This window comes from Corythoichthys intestinalis, chromosome 13 (assembly GCF_030265065.1).
Source record: "Corythoichthys intestinalis isolate RoL2023-P3 chromosome 13, ASM3026506v1, whole genome shotgun sequence".
NCBI lineage: Eukaryota > Metazoa > Chordata > Actinopteri > Syngnathiformes > Syngnathidae > Corythoichthys > Corythoichthys intestinalis.
In genome coordinates this window covers 51,967,490-51,984,224 of record NC_080407.1, presented here as the reverse complement: position 1 = coordinate 51,984,224, position 16,735 = coordinate 51,967,490, and the positions used below count along the sequence as shown (strand labels likewise).

Sequence of the window (16,735 nt, the reverse complement as noted above, 5' to 3'; positions counted from 1 at the left end):
ACATCAAAAATTCCAGGACGTTAAGGGGCATAAAAGTTGTATACAGAATTTGCCAAAAACTGTCCCATTCATTTCTAATGGGATACCATTGACAGTCATGCAAGTCCAAATTTCCCATTCATTTTCAATGGAAGGAAAACAAAGGTCCTTCTGATTTTTGACTATTTACAATGACAGCCAAATGACATTTAACTGGTGCCCAAGTAAGTCGATGCCCTTGACTGCCATGTACGTCCAAATTTCCCCCATTCATTTTCAATGGCAGAAAAGCCTGTGTGGTTGTGAATTTTGAGTAAAAACTTACTATTAGAGCCAATTGACATTCAACTGCCATCCATGTCAGTCCAAATTTCCCATTCATTTTCAATGGAAGGAAAACAAAGGTCCTTGGGATTTTTGACCATTTAACATGACAGCCAATTGACATTCAAGTGGCGCCCAAGTAAGTCGATGCCATTGACAGCCATGCACGTCAATACCATTGACGGCCATGAATGTCCAAATTTCCCCATTCATTTTCAATGGCACAAAAACCTGTGTGGTTGTGATTTTTGACCAAAAACTTTTCATTAGAGCCCATTGACATTCAGCTGGCACCCATCCAAGTCCATGCTATTGACAGCCATGTAACAGGACATCTCCCCAGAATGTCCCCAAATTAACAGGAAGTGGCCTGATTAGTGCTGCAGCGATTAATCGATTAACTCGAGTAATTCGGCTTCACTTGGCTCCCAGACATCCAGTACCATATTTTTTTAAAATTGATTTGGGTGGATACTAGGGCTGCAGCTATCGATTATTTTAGTAGTCGATTAATCGATGAACTAGTTTGTCGAATAATCGAGTAATCGGATAAGTAACATGAAAAATTAAAATACCTGAGCTTAGCCTCAAACGGTATAAAAAAGTTCAATAAGGATCTATGTACACCAAAAAACCCAATTGGTTAACTTAAATAGCAAAAGTCTGCTAGCTTAAAGGCTATAATTTTTTATTTTTTTTTCCCACAATGCTCTTAACAAATGGTTCAGACACATATTCCAACAAAAAAAACAGCTAAATATACCCATAAACTAAATTACAAATACATTAAAAAAACATTAGTGCAAACAAAAACTTATCTTGTGTTGGTCTTAACATAGAGCAGCTGGATTCAGCCATGTGAAATGAGGCAGACTAGAAGGCAGTGTATCCACTCAAATCAATAAAACTGCTTGAAAACACTTTCAAAATAAACCATGACAATGCCACAATAATTAAACGAATACTCGGAGCAGCAAAATTTAATTCGAATCTTTTTTTTCCTAATCGAATACTCGAGTTAATCGATTAATCGTTGCAGCACTAGTGGATACACTGCCCTCCGGTGGCAACAGCGAATATGACATAACCCATTTAACATGGCTTAGCATAACATTCCTGTGAAGACCAACATCAGGTAAGTGAGATTTAAAAAAAACAAAAATTTATTTTAAATTTTGTTTTTATGTATATTTAGCAGTTTTTATGTGTTTGAATGATTTGTTAAGAGCATTGTAAAAAAAAAAAAAAAAGTTACCATTTTAGAGCATTTAAGCTAGCAAACTTGCTATGCAAGTTAGCCAATTGTTCGTTTGTTGTACTTATTTTTTTACACCGTATGACTAAGCATTCTGCATAGTTTGAAGATACTCAGGAATTAATATTAATAATTAATATTTTGTATTCTCATTTATCACTCTTTGAATCTTAGCAAGCCTTTGTTTTGCATCTAAAATTTATTCTGCAATGCATTAAATGTTCCTAATCCAATTACTCGAACTAACTAGTTGATAGAATCGATCACTAAAATCGATAGCTGCTGCCCGAGACCTGATATCAACAGGAGGTGTCATCCAAATGTCCCCAAATCAACAGGAACTGACTTGATTTGCATCTTCCACAGCAAAGCCCTATTGAAATTTCTCCAGAAATTGTAGTTTCTAGTATTATATATATTTTTTTCCATTAAAAATATGTATAATACTAGAACCTGCAATTTCTGGGGAAACTATAAGCTGCAGCTGTCCTCACGGTATTATGGGATATTTACACCAAAGGATAATTACCAGTAACACTTTAGTGACAGCGGCATCATACGACTGTCAAATGAACCACCATGAAGCTTTGAACCAATTGGCTGCAAACCTTATTGCTTCAAAAAGTTCATTTGGCCATCACTGCTCCCTTAGGGGAGACAGTTAACCTTTGCTGCCACTTGCTGTCAACACTGTTGTTGTCCAACATGCCTCCTAGCATGCATTGCAGTCCTATAGATGTAAATAACAATCAAAATTTATGTTCTGTGCGAATTATTTCTTCAGTTATTGTTCCAGTTGTTTCAATAATAGCTAGTTATGGTATTTGGTAACATTGTATTTGACAATGGCACCATAAGACTGTCATTAGACAATCATAATTATGACATGACACTGTAATGAATGCTTATAACTAAAGATGTCCCGATCGATCGGGTCCGATCACGTCATTTTCAAAGTATTGGAATCGGCAAAAAAATATCGGACATACCTTTTTTAAAATGATATATATATTTTTTATTGAATTGTTTTCTAATTATATTTAACGTTACAGACAAAATGTCTGACATTCATCCAGAGTCTTTAATTTTGGCTTCAAGTAGGGCCATCAAATTTATAGCGTAAACGGCGGTATTTTTAAAAAATGTATCACGTTAAAATATTTAATGCAATTAACGCATGCGCAGCACGACCCACTCACGCATTGTCGCGTTCTATCTATAATGGCGCCGTTTTACCTATATATAGAGCTAACAGACAGCGTAAAATGAGTAGAGAGAATTTTGGCAGTCTTTGGAGCATCTTTTTGATTGACTAAAGCCTTAAAATCCCTCTCTCAACAATTAGAAATATCGTGGGAAGCAATGTGGGGAAGAGGAGTGGTTGATCTTTTCCTTAACACCCTGTTACTTCCCAACGCAGAGAAGATATATCAATTGGTGCCGCTACGCACAGTCATGGTTGCACTTCCCATCATGCATTTGGGCCGAACAGTTAAATGGCTACAGTATCATTTACTGAAAGCTCAACAAATACACTAGATGGCAATATTTAGTCACAATATACAAAGTCACATTTATCCTTTAAAAATTACAAGTCTTTCTATCCGAGGATCCCAATCACAGAAAGAATGTTAATAATGTAAATCTTGAGGATTTATTGTCATAATAAACAAATACAGTACTTATATACTCTATGTTGAATGTATATATTCGTCCGAGTTTTATTCATTTTTATTTCTCAATGCATTGCCAAAATGTATATGATCGGGAAAAATTATCGGGAATGCTTGGAATTGAATCGGGAGCAAATAAAAAGCAATCGGATCGGGAAATATCGGGATCGGCAGATACTCAAACTAAAACGATCGGCATCGGCTCGGGTGCAAAAAAAAAAACATGATCGGAACAACCCTACTTATAACAGATGTGATTTAGTGTTATCCAGCAAATTATCTCACTTTTGAATGAATGTAAAAGATCCCAGCTGGACATAAATGGAGGTAGTAACATAGTTTGCCGGATGACAATGAATGACATCTGTCATAAGCATTCAGTAATGCCCATGATAGTGTCATGTCATAATTATTACGGTCTTATGACTGTGTTTTCACAGTCTTATGACGCCGCTGTCAAATTAAGTTTTACCTACAAATAAGCCGCAATGGTTTATTAGCCGCAGGATTCAAAACGAAAGAAAAAAGTCGCGGTTTATAGTCCGAAAATTATGGTTTACATGCTATATAAGTACCAATGCAAAGTAGTCCTATTTCCCTGCGAGTTAAAATAGATTGGACGTCTACTGCTGTCATTGGAGCCAATTTTTTTAAATAACGTTCAATCTGATCCGACATCAGGACTGTTAATGTGCATCCTGACGCTAAAGTTTAAAGCAAATCTGGTTCATTTGACACCATCACTGGCAGCCAATGAGTTAAACTGCTGTCAACACAAGTAAATGACTCAATCTCGGTTTTTTTCAATCACCGCTCATCTGACTATTGGGCGGAGGCGCAGGAGCACGTCGCGAATCAACATCCGAGCATCTTCTTCCGAATCCGATTTCGGGTGACAACTCGAATGACAACGAGCACTTTTCAAGCCTCCATGTTGGCGCACACACCCTACGAGTACGTCGTCAATAACAGCGCCGCATCATCTGCAGTGGCCCCGTCAGCCTGGGCGCGAGCCATCGGCTGCCCGAGCGCCTCCCGCACACGCACGCACCTCGCATCCGTCAAATCGCGTCCCTACCTTGCAGCAGGCTCTGGAGGTTAAGCTGCGCCTGCTGGTGCAGCTCTTCCACGCATTCGGGCCTGCTCCAGGAGCCGAAGACGTTCACGCTCTGTTGCCATGGAGACCTGAAGTGGGCCGCGCCATCGCCGCGGCCGTGCTCGCCGATGCCGCCGCCGTTGCTGCGCCTGCTGACGCTCTCCGCCTCCGGTCCGACGGTAGCTGCGGGAAGGGAGGGAGGGGGAGAGAGAGAGAGAGTGATGGATGCGGAGAGAGAGGGTGGCAAATACGATTATTGAGAGCGAGGAAGGAGGAGGAGAAGACGCGGATCGCAAACTACATCAAATGTCAAGAATTTCCTGAGATTACATAACATTGTCAAGTGACGTCCTCTAGAATGACCTACACGGTCCGCTTCATTGCCGTGGACGGTGGTAGATGTCCAATCCTTTTGAAGGGGGAGGCTGGCAGTTCATTCATTCGCTGCCAACCTCCCCCTTCAAAAGGATTGGACATCTACTAGTGATAAAAAACCTGGCAAGAACAATTTTTTCAAAAACATTTGCTGTCATGATTGGACATTGACTAGTGCTGTTCTCATTAAAATTCACACAGAAGGATAAATGGACACCTCAAAATATAGTAATTAATATCTAAACCCCTGGCAACAAAAGTAGACTCCTTAGAAACTACATCCCGAAATGTCCAAATTGAGTACTGCTTGTCATTTTCCTTCCAAAATATCATGTGACTCGTGTTATTAGGTCCAGGTGTGCCTAGGGAGCAGGTGTGTTCAAATTTGTAGTGCAGCTCTCATACTGGTCACTGAAAGTTCCAACATGGCACCACATGGCAAAGAACTCTCTGAGGATCTTAAAAGACGTATTGTTGCGCTACACAAAGATGGCCGAGGCTCCAAGAAGATTGCCAGCACCCTGAAACTGCGCAGCAGCACAGTGGCTAAGATCATCCGGCGTTTTAAAAGAGCAGGGTCCACTCAGAACAAGGTCGTCCAAAGAACGAGCGTCACAATCAAATGCTTTCTTTGAAAGATCAGCATTGCTGCAGAGATTGAAGAGGTGGGGGGTCAGCCTGTTAGTGCTCAGACCATATGTCGCATTCTACATCAAATTGGTGTGCATGGCTGTCACCCCAGGAGGAAGTTTCTTCTGAAGACGGTACACAAGAAAGTCCGCAAACAGTTTGCTGAAGACATGTTGACAAAGCACATGGATTAGTGGAACCATGTCCTATGGTCTGGTGAGACGAAGATTCATTTGTTTGGGTCCGATGGTCTCAAGCATGTGTGTTGGCGACCAGGTGAGGAGTACAAAGATAAGTGTGTCATGCCTACAGTCAAGCATGGTGATGGGACTGGGGCTGCATAAGTGCTGCAGGTGTTGGAGAGTTGGAGGACTCCAACATGAACTGTGAAATACTGCAGCAGCGCATGATCCCCTCCCTCCAGAAACTGGGTCGCAGGTGTTCCAGCATGACAATGACCCCAAACACACCTCCAAGATGCCCACTGTTTTACTGAAGAGACTGAGGGTAAAGGTGATGGACTGGCCAAGCATGTCTCCAGACTTGAACCTAATAGAACATCTTTGGAGGATCCTCAAGCGGAAGGTGGAGGTGCGCAAAGTCTCAAATATCCGGCAACGTCGTCATGAAGGACTGGAAGAGCATTCCAGTGGCAACCAGTGAAGCTCTGGTCAACTCCATGCCCAGGAGAATAAAGGCAGTTCTGGATAATAGTGATGGCCCAGGGGTCGCGTTAACCGAATATTTTCCGTCGTTGACAGTTTTTTTTTTAAAACGGTGACGGAAAAAACTGAAGTCCATTTTTTTTTTTAAAACGGTGACGGAAAAAACTGAAGTCCATCTGTCATTTTGACAGGTTGCAATTCACACCCCAGACCACAGGGTGGCGAGTGAGCATAATAATTAGCTATAGTCTCTCTTGATGCATGACGTCGTTGGCCTTACTCTGAAAAATGTCAAGGCAACTGAGTGTCCGAAGTTTCTTCAAAAAAGGTTTCTTCTTGAGACATTTTATTATGCACAAGCGGGCACGCAATTCAAGTCCATGCGCACCAGGAGGAAGGTGTGAGACTGCGTTCAGGCCACAGCAGGTGAACTGTTAATTTCATTGTTCCATATGTAGCCTACTACTGGGGCGCAGCTGTTTCTGTCACTGCGGAGAAAAAGTTACATATTCATCTGCTTGATGAGTGATGGCACGGTGTGGATTCTCTGTTAAACTTGTTCAGACAGAATATTAATTAAAAATGAATGAAAACTAAATACTATTAAATACGTCATTATCATCATTTTAAAAATTTAAGTGACGGGTAAAAATAGATTCTGACCAGATTTTTATGACCCTGTCAGTCAAAATGACAGACAACGAAAAAGTCTAGCGCAACCTCTGTGATGGCCACACAAAAATATTGACAGTTGACATGCTGTATGTTATTATTGACAACTTTTGTTGCCAGGGGTTTAGATATTAATGGCAATATTTTGAGGGAAAAATAAATTAACTATTATATAAGCTGCACACAGACTACTTTTCATTGTGTCAAAGTGTCATTTTGTCAGTGTTGTCCCATGAAAACATATACTTAAATATCTGCAGAAATATGAGGGGTGTACTCACTTTTGTCATCCACTGTATGTAGCATAATCAAAGCTCGTATGTTGTATGTTATACTGACTCCTGGTGGCCAATTATAACACTTTAACATAAGGTGGGAAAACATTGACAAAGCTGAAAAAGCAGTTTCTGCTCTTGCACTCCCTCTTTAAAATAAACTGCTGTATTTTAAGCCAAAAGAACAGTTTTGTTTGATAGAACAATATGTCTATATGCTGCCATAGCAGTTTCATGGCGCATTAAGCCCCCCCAACTGTTTTATTTATTTATTTGTTCAAACCTGTCATGTTCAGCTGTTTGACACGGAGAAGGGAAGTCTAAGTGTCCGGTTGGTCCGGACAGTTTTAATTAGGGCTGTCAAAATTATCGCGTTAACGGGCGTTAATTTTTTAAATTAATCCCGTTAAAATATTTGACGCAATTAACGCAGATGCCCCAGTCAGACAGATATAAATGACGGTACAGTGAAACGCTCATTTGTTAATTGTGTTTTATGGAGTTTTGCCGCCCTCTGCTGGCACTTTGGTGCGACTGATTTTATAGGTTTCAGCACCCATGAGCATCGTGTAAGTAATTATTGACATCAACAATTGCGGGCTATTAGCTTATTTTTTTGATTGAAACTTTTACAAATTTTATTAAAACGAAAACATTAAGAGGGGTTTTAATATAAAATTTCTATAAATTAAATTATAAATAATTTTTTCTTTTAAGAACCACGTCTTTCTATCCATGGATCGCTTTAACAGAATGTTAATGCATTCATGTTGATTTATTGTTATAATAAACAAATACAGTCCTTATGTACCGTATGTTGAATGTATATATCCGTCTTGTGTCTTATCTTTCCATTCCAACAATAATTTACAGAAAAATATGGCATATTTTATAGATGGTTTGAATTGCGATTAATTAATTTTTAAGCTGTAATTAACTCGATTAAAAATTTTAATCGTTTGACAGCCCTAGTTTTAATGTTTCACATTGAGAGTATGACATACACCCATTATGGTCATTCAACATACCTCGTTTATTATGACAAAGCAGCGAACAGGAAGGGGTTATTGGGGAACAGAAGAAACAAGAAAAAGAAAAACAACAAGCAATTCCTTGAACACCTGTTGACCAGGGAAAGAAGGGGAGGGGATAGGAGAGTCTATATGCCAAGCTATTTGGAGGGGTGGAGTGTACACAAATCAGCTCTGTGATCTAGAAACCAGTAATCGTGTGAATCCCTTGTGAGTGTAAGCCCGTCGGCAACCGACCCCACGCCTCCCCATCCCCAATACCGGTACCGGGGCCCCCCACCCGAGCACGCCCAATCACATCCAGCCGCACACGAGCCCCACCAAACACAGTCACGCAGACGAACTATTTTTAAATTTTTTCCATTTTACCCGTTTACAGACACTGTGCGACCGCTTTTGTTTCAACCCTGCCATAAAAAGAGTAGTTATATTATTCGAAATGCCTGTCATTAAAAAAATTAATAAAAATAAAAAACGACTTTAAAATATGCAAGTGAATCATTTCATAAACTTTTAAACAAATTTTGTCACAATGAAAAAAATACAGTGTCAATAAGTAACGTGTATCTACCTCATAACTATTGCTTAAATGTTTGTTTTTTTGTTATTGACGCATTTTCCCTGATATTTTAGATGATAAATAATCCAAACAAAAAAAAATTGAAAATATGTAAATATTTGAAAAAAATAAATCTCGACCACTCCTTGATGTCTGCGATTTCTTTTTTTTTTTTATTTATTGATTTTTTACACATTAATGGGATAGGTACAGGCGAAACACAATAAAGATAGAGGCACATAGATGACAGTTAATGATAGATGAGGTTTCGATGCAACTAAGTGAGCCTCTCACCGACGAGGTCATGATAAGGTAACATAGACAAGATAAAGGTACCTTCCCAGCACGATCAAGACACCAGACATTCTCATTCACAACTTAAACATCACACACACACATTAAAGGAAGAAAGAAAAAAAAAAAAAAAAAAAAAAAGTGGGGAGAGTGTTGGTAGCTCAATGCTTTTCAGCTTCAATTGTTATGGAGTCTATGTGGAGTAAAAAGGGTTGCCAGATTGTGTCAAAGGTTTGCAGGGAACCCTTTAGGGAAAACCTCATTTTTTCAAGTCTAAGGTTTTGCAGGATTTCTTGAATCCATTTATTATGTGAAGGTGGGGAACTGTGAGTCCACTTGAGGAGAATAAGCCTCCTAGCAAGTAGTGTTGTAAAAGCAATGACTTTCCTTGATGGTTTAGGCCCATCGGGTGAGGGAGAGATTCCAAAAATTGCAGTTAGAGGGTCGGGATTCAGCTTGGTGCCCAGTACTTTCCCCAAAGTGTCAAACACTGTTTGCCAAAAGACAACTAGTTTCGAGCATGACCAAAACATATGTATGTAATTAGCTGGTGAAAGTTTACATCTATTACATGCATCAGATCTTCCAGGGAAAATTCTGGCCAACCTCGCATTTGTAAGGTGACTCCTGTGTAGAATTTTGCACTGTAAGAGTTGATGTCTAGAACATATTGATGAAGAGTGAACAAGATGAAGCATATTGTTCCATTGTTCATCTGAAATATTAATGTTGAGGTCGCAGTTCCAAGTTGTTCTAAGAGTGTTTAAGGAAGTTGAATTGATTTTAAAAATTAAACCATATAAAGTCGACAGTAGGCTTTTCTGTGTTGGTTTGGCTAAAAGAAAGGCATCCATCGGCATTTCAGGTGGGCGGTTTGGAAAGTGAGGAAAAAGTTTTTGAATAAAATGTCGTATTTGAAAATAACGGAATAAGTGAGAGCTTGGAAGGGTAAACCTCTTTGACAAGTCTGCGAATGAAGGGAATATGCCATCAATATAAAAATCGTCAAGAGTTTGTAGGCCCTTTTTCGACCATGACTCGAAAGCTAGGTCGGAGCACGCCGGGAGAAATAAATGATTTTGGTTAACCGGAGCTAGTCTAGATCCGGTATGCAGGCCAAACTGTTCCCTGAATTGTCTCCATATCTTTAAGGTCTCAAGGACTGTAAAATTCTGTGATGTGTCTTTAATGGGAAAATGTAACTGTGCACAAACCACCGACCACAGTGAGAAACGTGCGGATGCTAGTTCCATACGCGCCCAGAGAGGTCGATTGTATGATACGCCCGCATTCCAGTAAAGAATCTTTCTAATATTACTAGCCCAGTAGTATCGGCGGAAGTCGGGTAAAGCCAGACCTCCGAGAGATTTAGGGAGCTGAAGGGTCGATCTTTTAATCCGAGCTTGTTTACCCCCCCATAAGAAAGAGTTAATCATCTTATCAATTGTAGTGAAAAAAGATTTGCGTACAACTAGGGGAACATGTTCGAATACGTAAAGAAAACGAGGTAGTATTGTCATTTTAATGAGGTTGACGCGACCCAGTAATGACAAGGGAAGTGTGGACCACTGAGTTAAATCTAATTTACAACGGTCAAGAAGAGGTTGAAAATTTTTTGAAAACAGTTCAGACGGAGATTTTGTCACAACTATGCCAAGATACTTCAGCCCATTGTTAGTTTTCTTAAAGGGGAAGAGAGATTGAGGGAGGTTTTCGGCAAGTAAATTAAGAGGAAGGTATTCACTCTTGTGCAAGTTAACCTTATACCCCGACAATTTGCTGAACTGATCCAGAATGTCTGCGATTTCTGTTATTTCTTGTGATACAACCCCTAGCAAAAAGTATGGAATCACCAGGTTCGGACGAGCACTCACTCAGACATTTTATCATGTAAAACAAACTCTGATAAAAAGCTTGAAAATGTAATCAATTAGTTCAAAAGTGCAACCCTGCAGCATTCAGAAACATTAAAAGAAATGAATAAAAAACATTGTGGTGGTCAATAAATGTTACTTTTATAGAGCATGTGCAGGGAAATATATATGGAATCACTCCATTCTGAGGAAAAAAAATATGGAATAATTAGAAACAAACAAAGAAATAACAATCAAAACATCCCTAGTATTTTGTTGCACCACCTCTGGCTTTTATGACAGCTTGCAGTCTCTGAGGCATGGACTTGATGAGTATTTACCATCAATTTGGTGCCAACTCTCTTTGATTGCAGTTGCCAGATCATCCTTGCAGGTCGGAGCCTTGCTGTGGACCATTTTTTTCAATTTCCACCACAGGTTTTCAATAGGGTTGAGATCTGGGCTATTTGTAGGCCATGAGTCATTGACTGGAAGAGCTTTTCTCCAAGGAATGCTTCAACAGTTTTAGCTTTGTGGCATGATGCATTGTCATCTTGGAAAATGACGAACATTTTCAATTGAAGGGATAAGAAAGCCGTCTAAAATTTCAATGTAAACTTGTGCATTTATCGAAGATTTGACCACAGGTATCTCCCCAGTGCCTTTGCCTGACATGCAGGCTCATATCATCAAGGACTGAGGGAATTTTGATGTCTTTTTCAGGCAGTCGTCTTTGTAAATCTCACTGGAACAGCACCAAACAAAAGTTCCAGCACCATCACCTTGTCCAATGCAGATTCTTGACTCTTGATAAGGTGATGGAATTTTACTTTCCCGTTAAATATATACTAGTAATACAAATACATAAAAAAAAAATATTTGAATACAGTAGTGCTGCAATGATTAATCGATTAACTCGAGTATTCGATTAGAAAAAAAGATTCGAATTAAATTTTGCTGCTTCGAGGATTCGTTTTATTAAAGTGCCGTTGTAATGGTTCGTTTTTGAAAGTGCATTTAGTTTTATTGATTTGGGTGGATACACTGCCCTTTAGTCTGCCTCATTTTATATGGCCAAATCCAGCTGCGCCCTGTTAAGACCAACATAAGCTAGGTTTTTGTTTGAGCTAGTGTTTTTTAATGCTTTCATTATTTAGTTTAGAGGTATATTTAGCCATTTTTTGTGGGAATATGTGTCTGAACCATTTGTTAAGAGCATTGTAAAAAAAAAAAAATGTTAGTATTTTATAGCATTTAAGCTAGTGGACTTTTGCTATGTAAGTTAGCCAATTGTTCTTTTGTTGTACATATGTAGATTGTTATTTTGATTTTTTTAAAAAAATTTTTATCCCGTTTGCGGCCCAGCACAGGTATTTTAATTTTTTCATGTTTATCTGATCTTAAAATTACTTGATTTTTCGAACTAACTAGTTCATCGATTAATCAACTATTAAAATAATCAAAAGCTTCATCCCCGGTGTGTTATAAAGCGTAATGAAATTTTTAGGTAGTAAATGAGATTTTTTAAAAATGTTTTTATTATTTTTTTTATAAGATCTAGTTTTTGAGTGAAAACAGTAAAAAAGTGTTTTTTTTCTAGTTACTTCTGCGATGCAATTGTTAGCCGTTTTCAACAATGTGCATCGAAAATAAAGACATTGACTGAAAATGGTTCAATATTAGATGAAATGTCGTTTTCTCGTGTACATTTATAATTGCTCCTTACCCCCCCAAAAAAAGTTTTATCCGATTACTCGATTAATCGATAGAATTTTCAGTCGAATGCTCGATTACTGAAATATTCGATAGCTGCAGCCCTAAAAGAACGTTTTGAAAATATATGTTTTTCCCTTTTTTTTTTTTTTTTTTTTTTTTAAAAGATTTCATCAACTATCAAAATAGCTGTCAATTCATCACGGCTGCTTTCATTTCTATGTTTAAATAATATTTTAATAGGATGTATGATTGGTCAATGACGAGGAAACAGATTTATGATTCACTTCAACATAGTTCCTCCGCCCCCAAATGCTACTTTTGTCTGAATGAAAACGGCAGGAAGTCAGATGGGTCCCGCTCCATTCGCCGTTCCATTGACCCGAGCGGTTGCCTAGGCAACAGCAGCTTCCCGTCTCCTCTCCTCGACGCAACTTGGTCCTCCACGCTCTTTGTTCTTCGTCGCAACGGCGTCCGGAATGACATCATCTTGGCTTCTCGAACCGACCGGCACATGTGTGTATTTCAAAGTCGGCGCCGTGCCGCCATTTTTATTGTTTTTAATGCTGCGCGTCAAGGTCACAAGGTGCGAGGACGCCGCGCAGCGGTCATCCCGCTCAACCTACTTGAGAGGATCAAGATTCAGTGCCAATGACACTGTTTTTTTTCATTTGCCAACTACCACAACACAAGTCAAAGTCGCTCCACGCTCCAACATGGCCGCCCCAGGGCCATTTTGGTTGGGGCAATGAAAGGTCTTTTCATTTTTCTGCCGTGAATTTGAATAAGTTTATCACGAGTAGACGTCCAAGCTATTTCAAGTGGAAAGTCTGGCTACGCCAATGACTTTACATTCAAGTGCGTATGCAGTAATTTAAGAGGGGGGAAAATGTATACGGTAATTTTCGGACTACAAGCCGCTCCTTTTTTCCCCCCTCATTTTGAATCCTGTGGTTTATAGCCCAGTGCAGCTTATTTGTTGATTTATTTGGGTTAATAAGTATTGCAGCTAATTAGTTCAAAGCTTCATGGTGGTTCATTTGGTCTTATGACAGTCTTATGACGCCACTGTCAAATAAAGTGTTACCAAATCCCATAACTAGAAATGAATGAAACAACTGGAACAGTAACTGAAGAAATAATTTGCGTAAAATATGAATTTGTTATTTCCATCTGTAACGCTGCAGTGCATGCTAAGAGGAATGTTGGACGACACTATAATGGGCATTGAATGCTTATGACAGATGTCGTTAAGTGTCATGCGGCAAATTATGTCACTAACTCCATTTATGTCCGGCTTGAATCTTTTACATCCATTTAAAATTGAGATCATTTGCCGAATAACAATAAATGAGATCTGTTATAAGCATTCATTAATGCTCGTGGCGGTGTCATGTGATGATTGTGATTGTCTTATGACAGTCTTATGGCGCCACTGTCAAATAAAGTGTTACCAAATCCCATAACTAGCAATGAATGAAACAACTGGAACAGTAACTGAAGAAATAATTCGCATAGAAAATAAATTTGATTGTTATTTACATCTATAGCGCCGCAATGCATGCTAGGAGGCATGTTAGACGGCTACAATGTTGGCAGCAGAGGTTGACTGTCTCCCCCAAGGGAGCAGTGATGGCTAAATGAAGCTTCTTGAATTGCTGCCAATTGGTTCAAAGCTTCATGGTGGTTCATTTGGTCTTATGACAGTCTTATAGCGCCACTGTCAAATAAAGTGTTACCAAATCCCATAACTAGCAATGAATGAAACAACTGGAACAGTAGCTGAAGAAATAATTCACGTAAAATATGAATTTGATTGTTATTTACATCTATAGCGCTGTAATGCATGCTAAGAGGCATGTTGGATGACAACAGTTTTGACAGCAGGAGGTTGACTGTCTACTCCAAGGGAGCAGTGATGGCCAAATGAAGCTTCTTGAAGCAATGAAGCTTTGCAGCCAATTGGTTCAAAGTTTCATGGTGGTTCATTATGATGACGCATTCAAATAAAGTGTTACCAGGTGACCCAAAATCACATCTGTCATAAGCATACAAACGTAATCATGGGAGTGTCATGTCATATTATGATGGTCTTATGACAGTTTTAATTAATAACTGGAGGAGTAACTAAAGAAATGATTAGCAAAGAACATGAGTTTTGATTGTTATTTACATTTCTAACGCTGCAATGCATGCTAGGAGGCATGTTGGACACAAAAATCTTGGCAGCAGAGGTTGACTGTCTCAGTTATGGCCAAATGAAGCTTCTTGAAGCTTTGCAGCTAATTAGTTCAAAGCTTCATGGTGGTTCATTTGGTCTTATGACAGTCTTATGGCGCCACTGTCAAATAAAGTGTTGCCAAATCCCATAACTAGCAATGAATGAAACAACTGGAACATTAACTGAATAATTAGCACAGAATATGAATTTGATTGTTATTTACATCTGTAGCGCTGCAATGCATGCTAGGAGGCATGTTGGACAACAGTGTTAACAGCAGGTGGCAGCAAAGGTTGACTGTCTCCCCCAGTAATAGCCAAACGAAGCTTCTGGAAGCTTTGCAGCCAATTAGTTCAAAGCTTCATGGTGGTTCATTTGATCTTATGACAGTCTAATGATGTCGCTGTCAAATAAAGTGTTAGCCGTTCATATCTTTTGGGGTAAATATCCCATAATACAGTGAGAACGGCTCCGGCTTATAGTTTTATCTGTGAACAAATGCTGTTTTCGTGTAAAATTAGGTGGGTGGCGGCTTATAGTCAGGTGCGCCTTATAGTCCGAAAATGACGGTACATTATATATATTTATATTTATTAGGGCTGTCATACGATTAAAATTTTTAATCGAGTTAATTACAGCTTAAAAATGAATGAATCGTAATTAATTGCAATTAATCGCAATTCAAACCATCTATAAAATATGCCATATTTTTCTGTAAATTATTGTTGGAATGGAAAGATAAGACAAGATGGATATATACATTCAACATACGGTACACAAGGACTGTATTTGTTTATTATAACAATAAATCAACAAGATGGCATTAACATTATTAACATTCTCTTAACGTGATCCACGGATAGAAAGACTTGTAGTTCTTAGAAGATAAATGTTAGTACAAGTTATAGAAATTTTATATTAAAACCCCTCTTAATGTTTTCGTTTTAATAAAATTTGCAAAATTTTCCAATCAAAAAATAAACTAGTAGCCCACCATTGTTGCCATCATTAATTACTTACACAATGCTCATGGGTCATGCTCAGCCTATAAAATCAGTCGCACCCAAGCGCCAGCAGAGGGCGGCAAAACTCCATACAAACACAACAAGTGAGCGTTTCACTGTACTGTCATTTAAATCTGTCTGCGCGGGGCATCTGGGTTAATTGCGTCAAATATTTTAACGTGATTAATTGAAAAAATTAATTAACGCGATAATTTTCACAGCCCTAAAATATAAATATATATATATATATTTTAGATTGAATGTATATGACAAAAATGAATTGCAATTCAGTGCAAGGGCACAGACCTGGGACAGGTTTGTTCACATATCGACCATCAGATGTCGCCATTGTGCTTAATTTTAATACTAGCGAAATGCAAAATTTTCTCATTCGCAATCCCTGTCAATACAGATTGGACGTCTACCCACGTCAATGGCAGCCAGATCAGACTTCAAATCTGATCTAGTGACAGGAAGGTCGTTGACGCGTTTCCTTGAGTTTCAGCCTCGTCATTTGCGCAATCGACGTAAAACCAACTCATTTTTAAAGCAACTACGGCCATAGGACGATTGTCATTCCAGCAGTGTGAAAACCAGAGCGCGGCGGTCCATGACTCGTATGAAGAATCCAGAATAAATGCTGAATGCGGCCCATTCATAAGCGCTTCGATCCGACAGAGAAGATCCACAAACGCCCCGAGTCGGACACGCGTCGGCGCAATGACATGCGAAAGTACCTGTTGCCGATTTAGGTCTGTGTCTTCCTTTGGGCCGCCTCTGAGGGTTGCCGGTACTATTCTTCCTGTCCCAAAACATGACGGACGCATTCCACGGCGGCGGAACGCGAGGCCCGGACGCCGACGGCGGGCGAGGCGGTATATCTCGCTTACGTGAGGTGTTGGTTAATCGTATGTCGGGTGTGTGAGAAGGCGCGAGAGAGAGAGAGAGAGAGAGAGAGAGAGAGCTTGTGTTGATTAGCATCCAGCCAGTCGCATCCGAGCATCCGCAGCTCAATTGATAAAAGAGTCAGACAGGCGAGAGCCAATCAGAATGCGGGAAAGAGCTGGAGGGAGGCAGGACGCCGCCGAAGATGGAGGGAGGGCGGGGGGGGATTAT

The 16,735-nt window shown here is 39.4% G+C and overlaps 1 protein-coding gene across 2 annotated transcripts in view; it reads right to left on the bottom strand.

Moving 5' to 3' along the window:
* Positions 1–16,735, bottom strand: part of nhsl2 (NHS-like 2) — a 44,171-nt gene that overhangs the window by 19,178 nt on the left and 8,258 nt on the right. The window contains exons 1-2 of one of the 2 annotated variants that reach the window (XM_057855590.1): positions 16,357–16,559; positions 4,417–4,510 (exon numbers count right to left, since the gene is read on the bottom strand). In XM_057855590.1, coding sequence (XP_057711573.1) covers positions 4,417–4,510; positions 16,357–16,446 — 184 coding nt within the window. In that variant the 5' untranslated portion in view covers positions 16,447–16,559. Of the gene's footprint in view, positions 1–4,309; positions 4,511–16,356; positions 16,560–16,735 lie in introns of those variants that run through there. The other variant, XM_057855589.1, reaches the window with a different exon arrangement.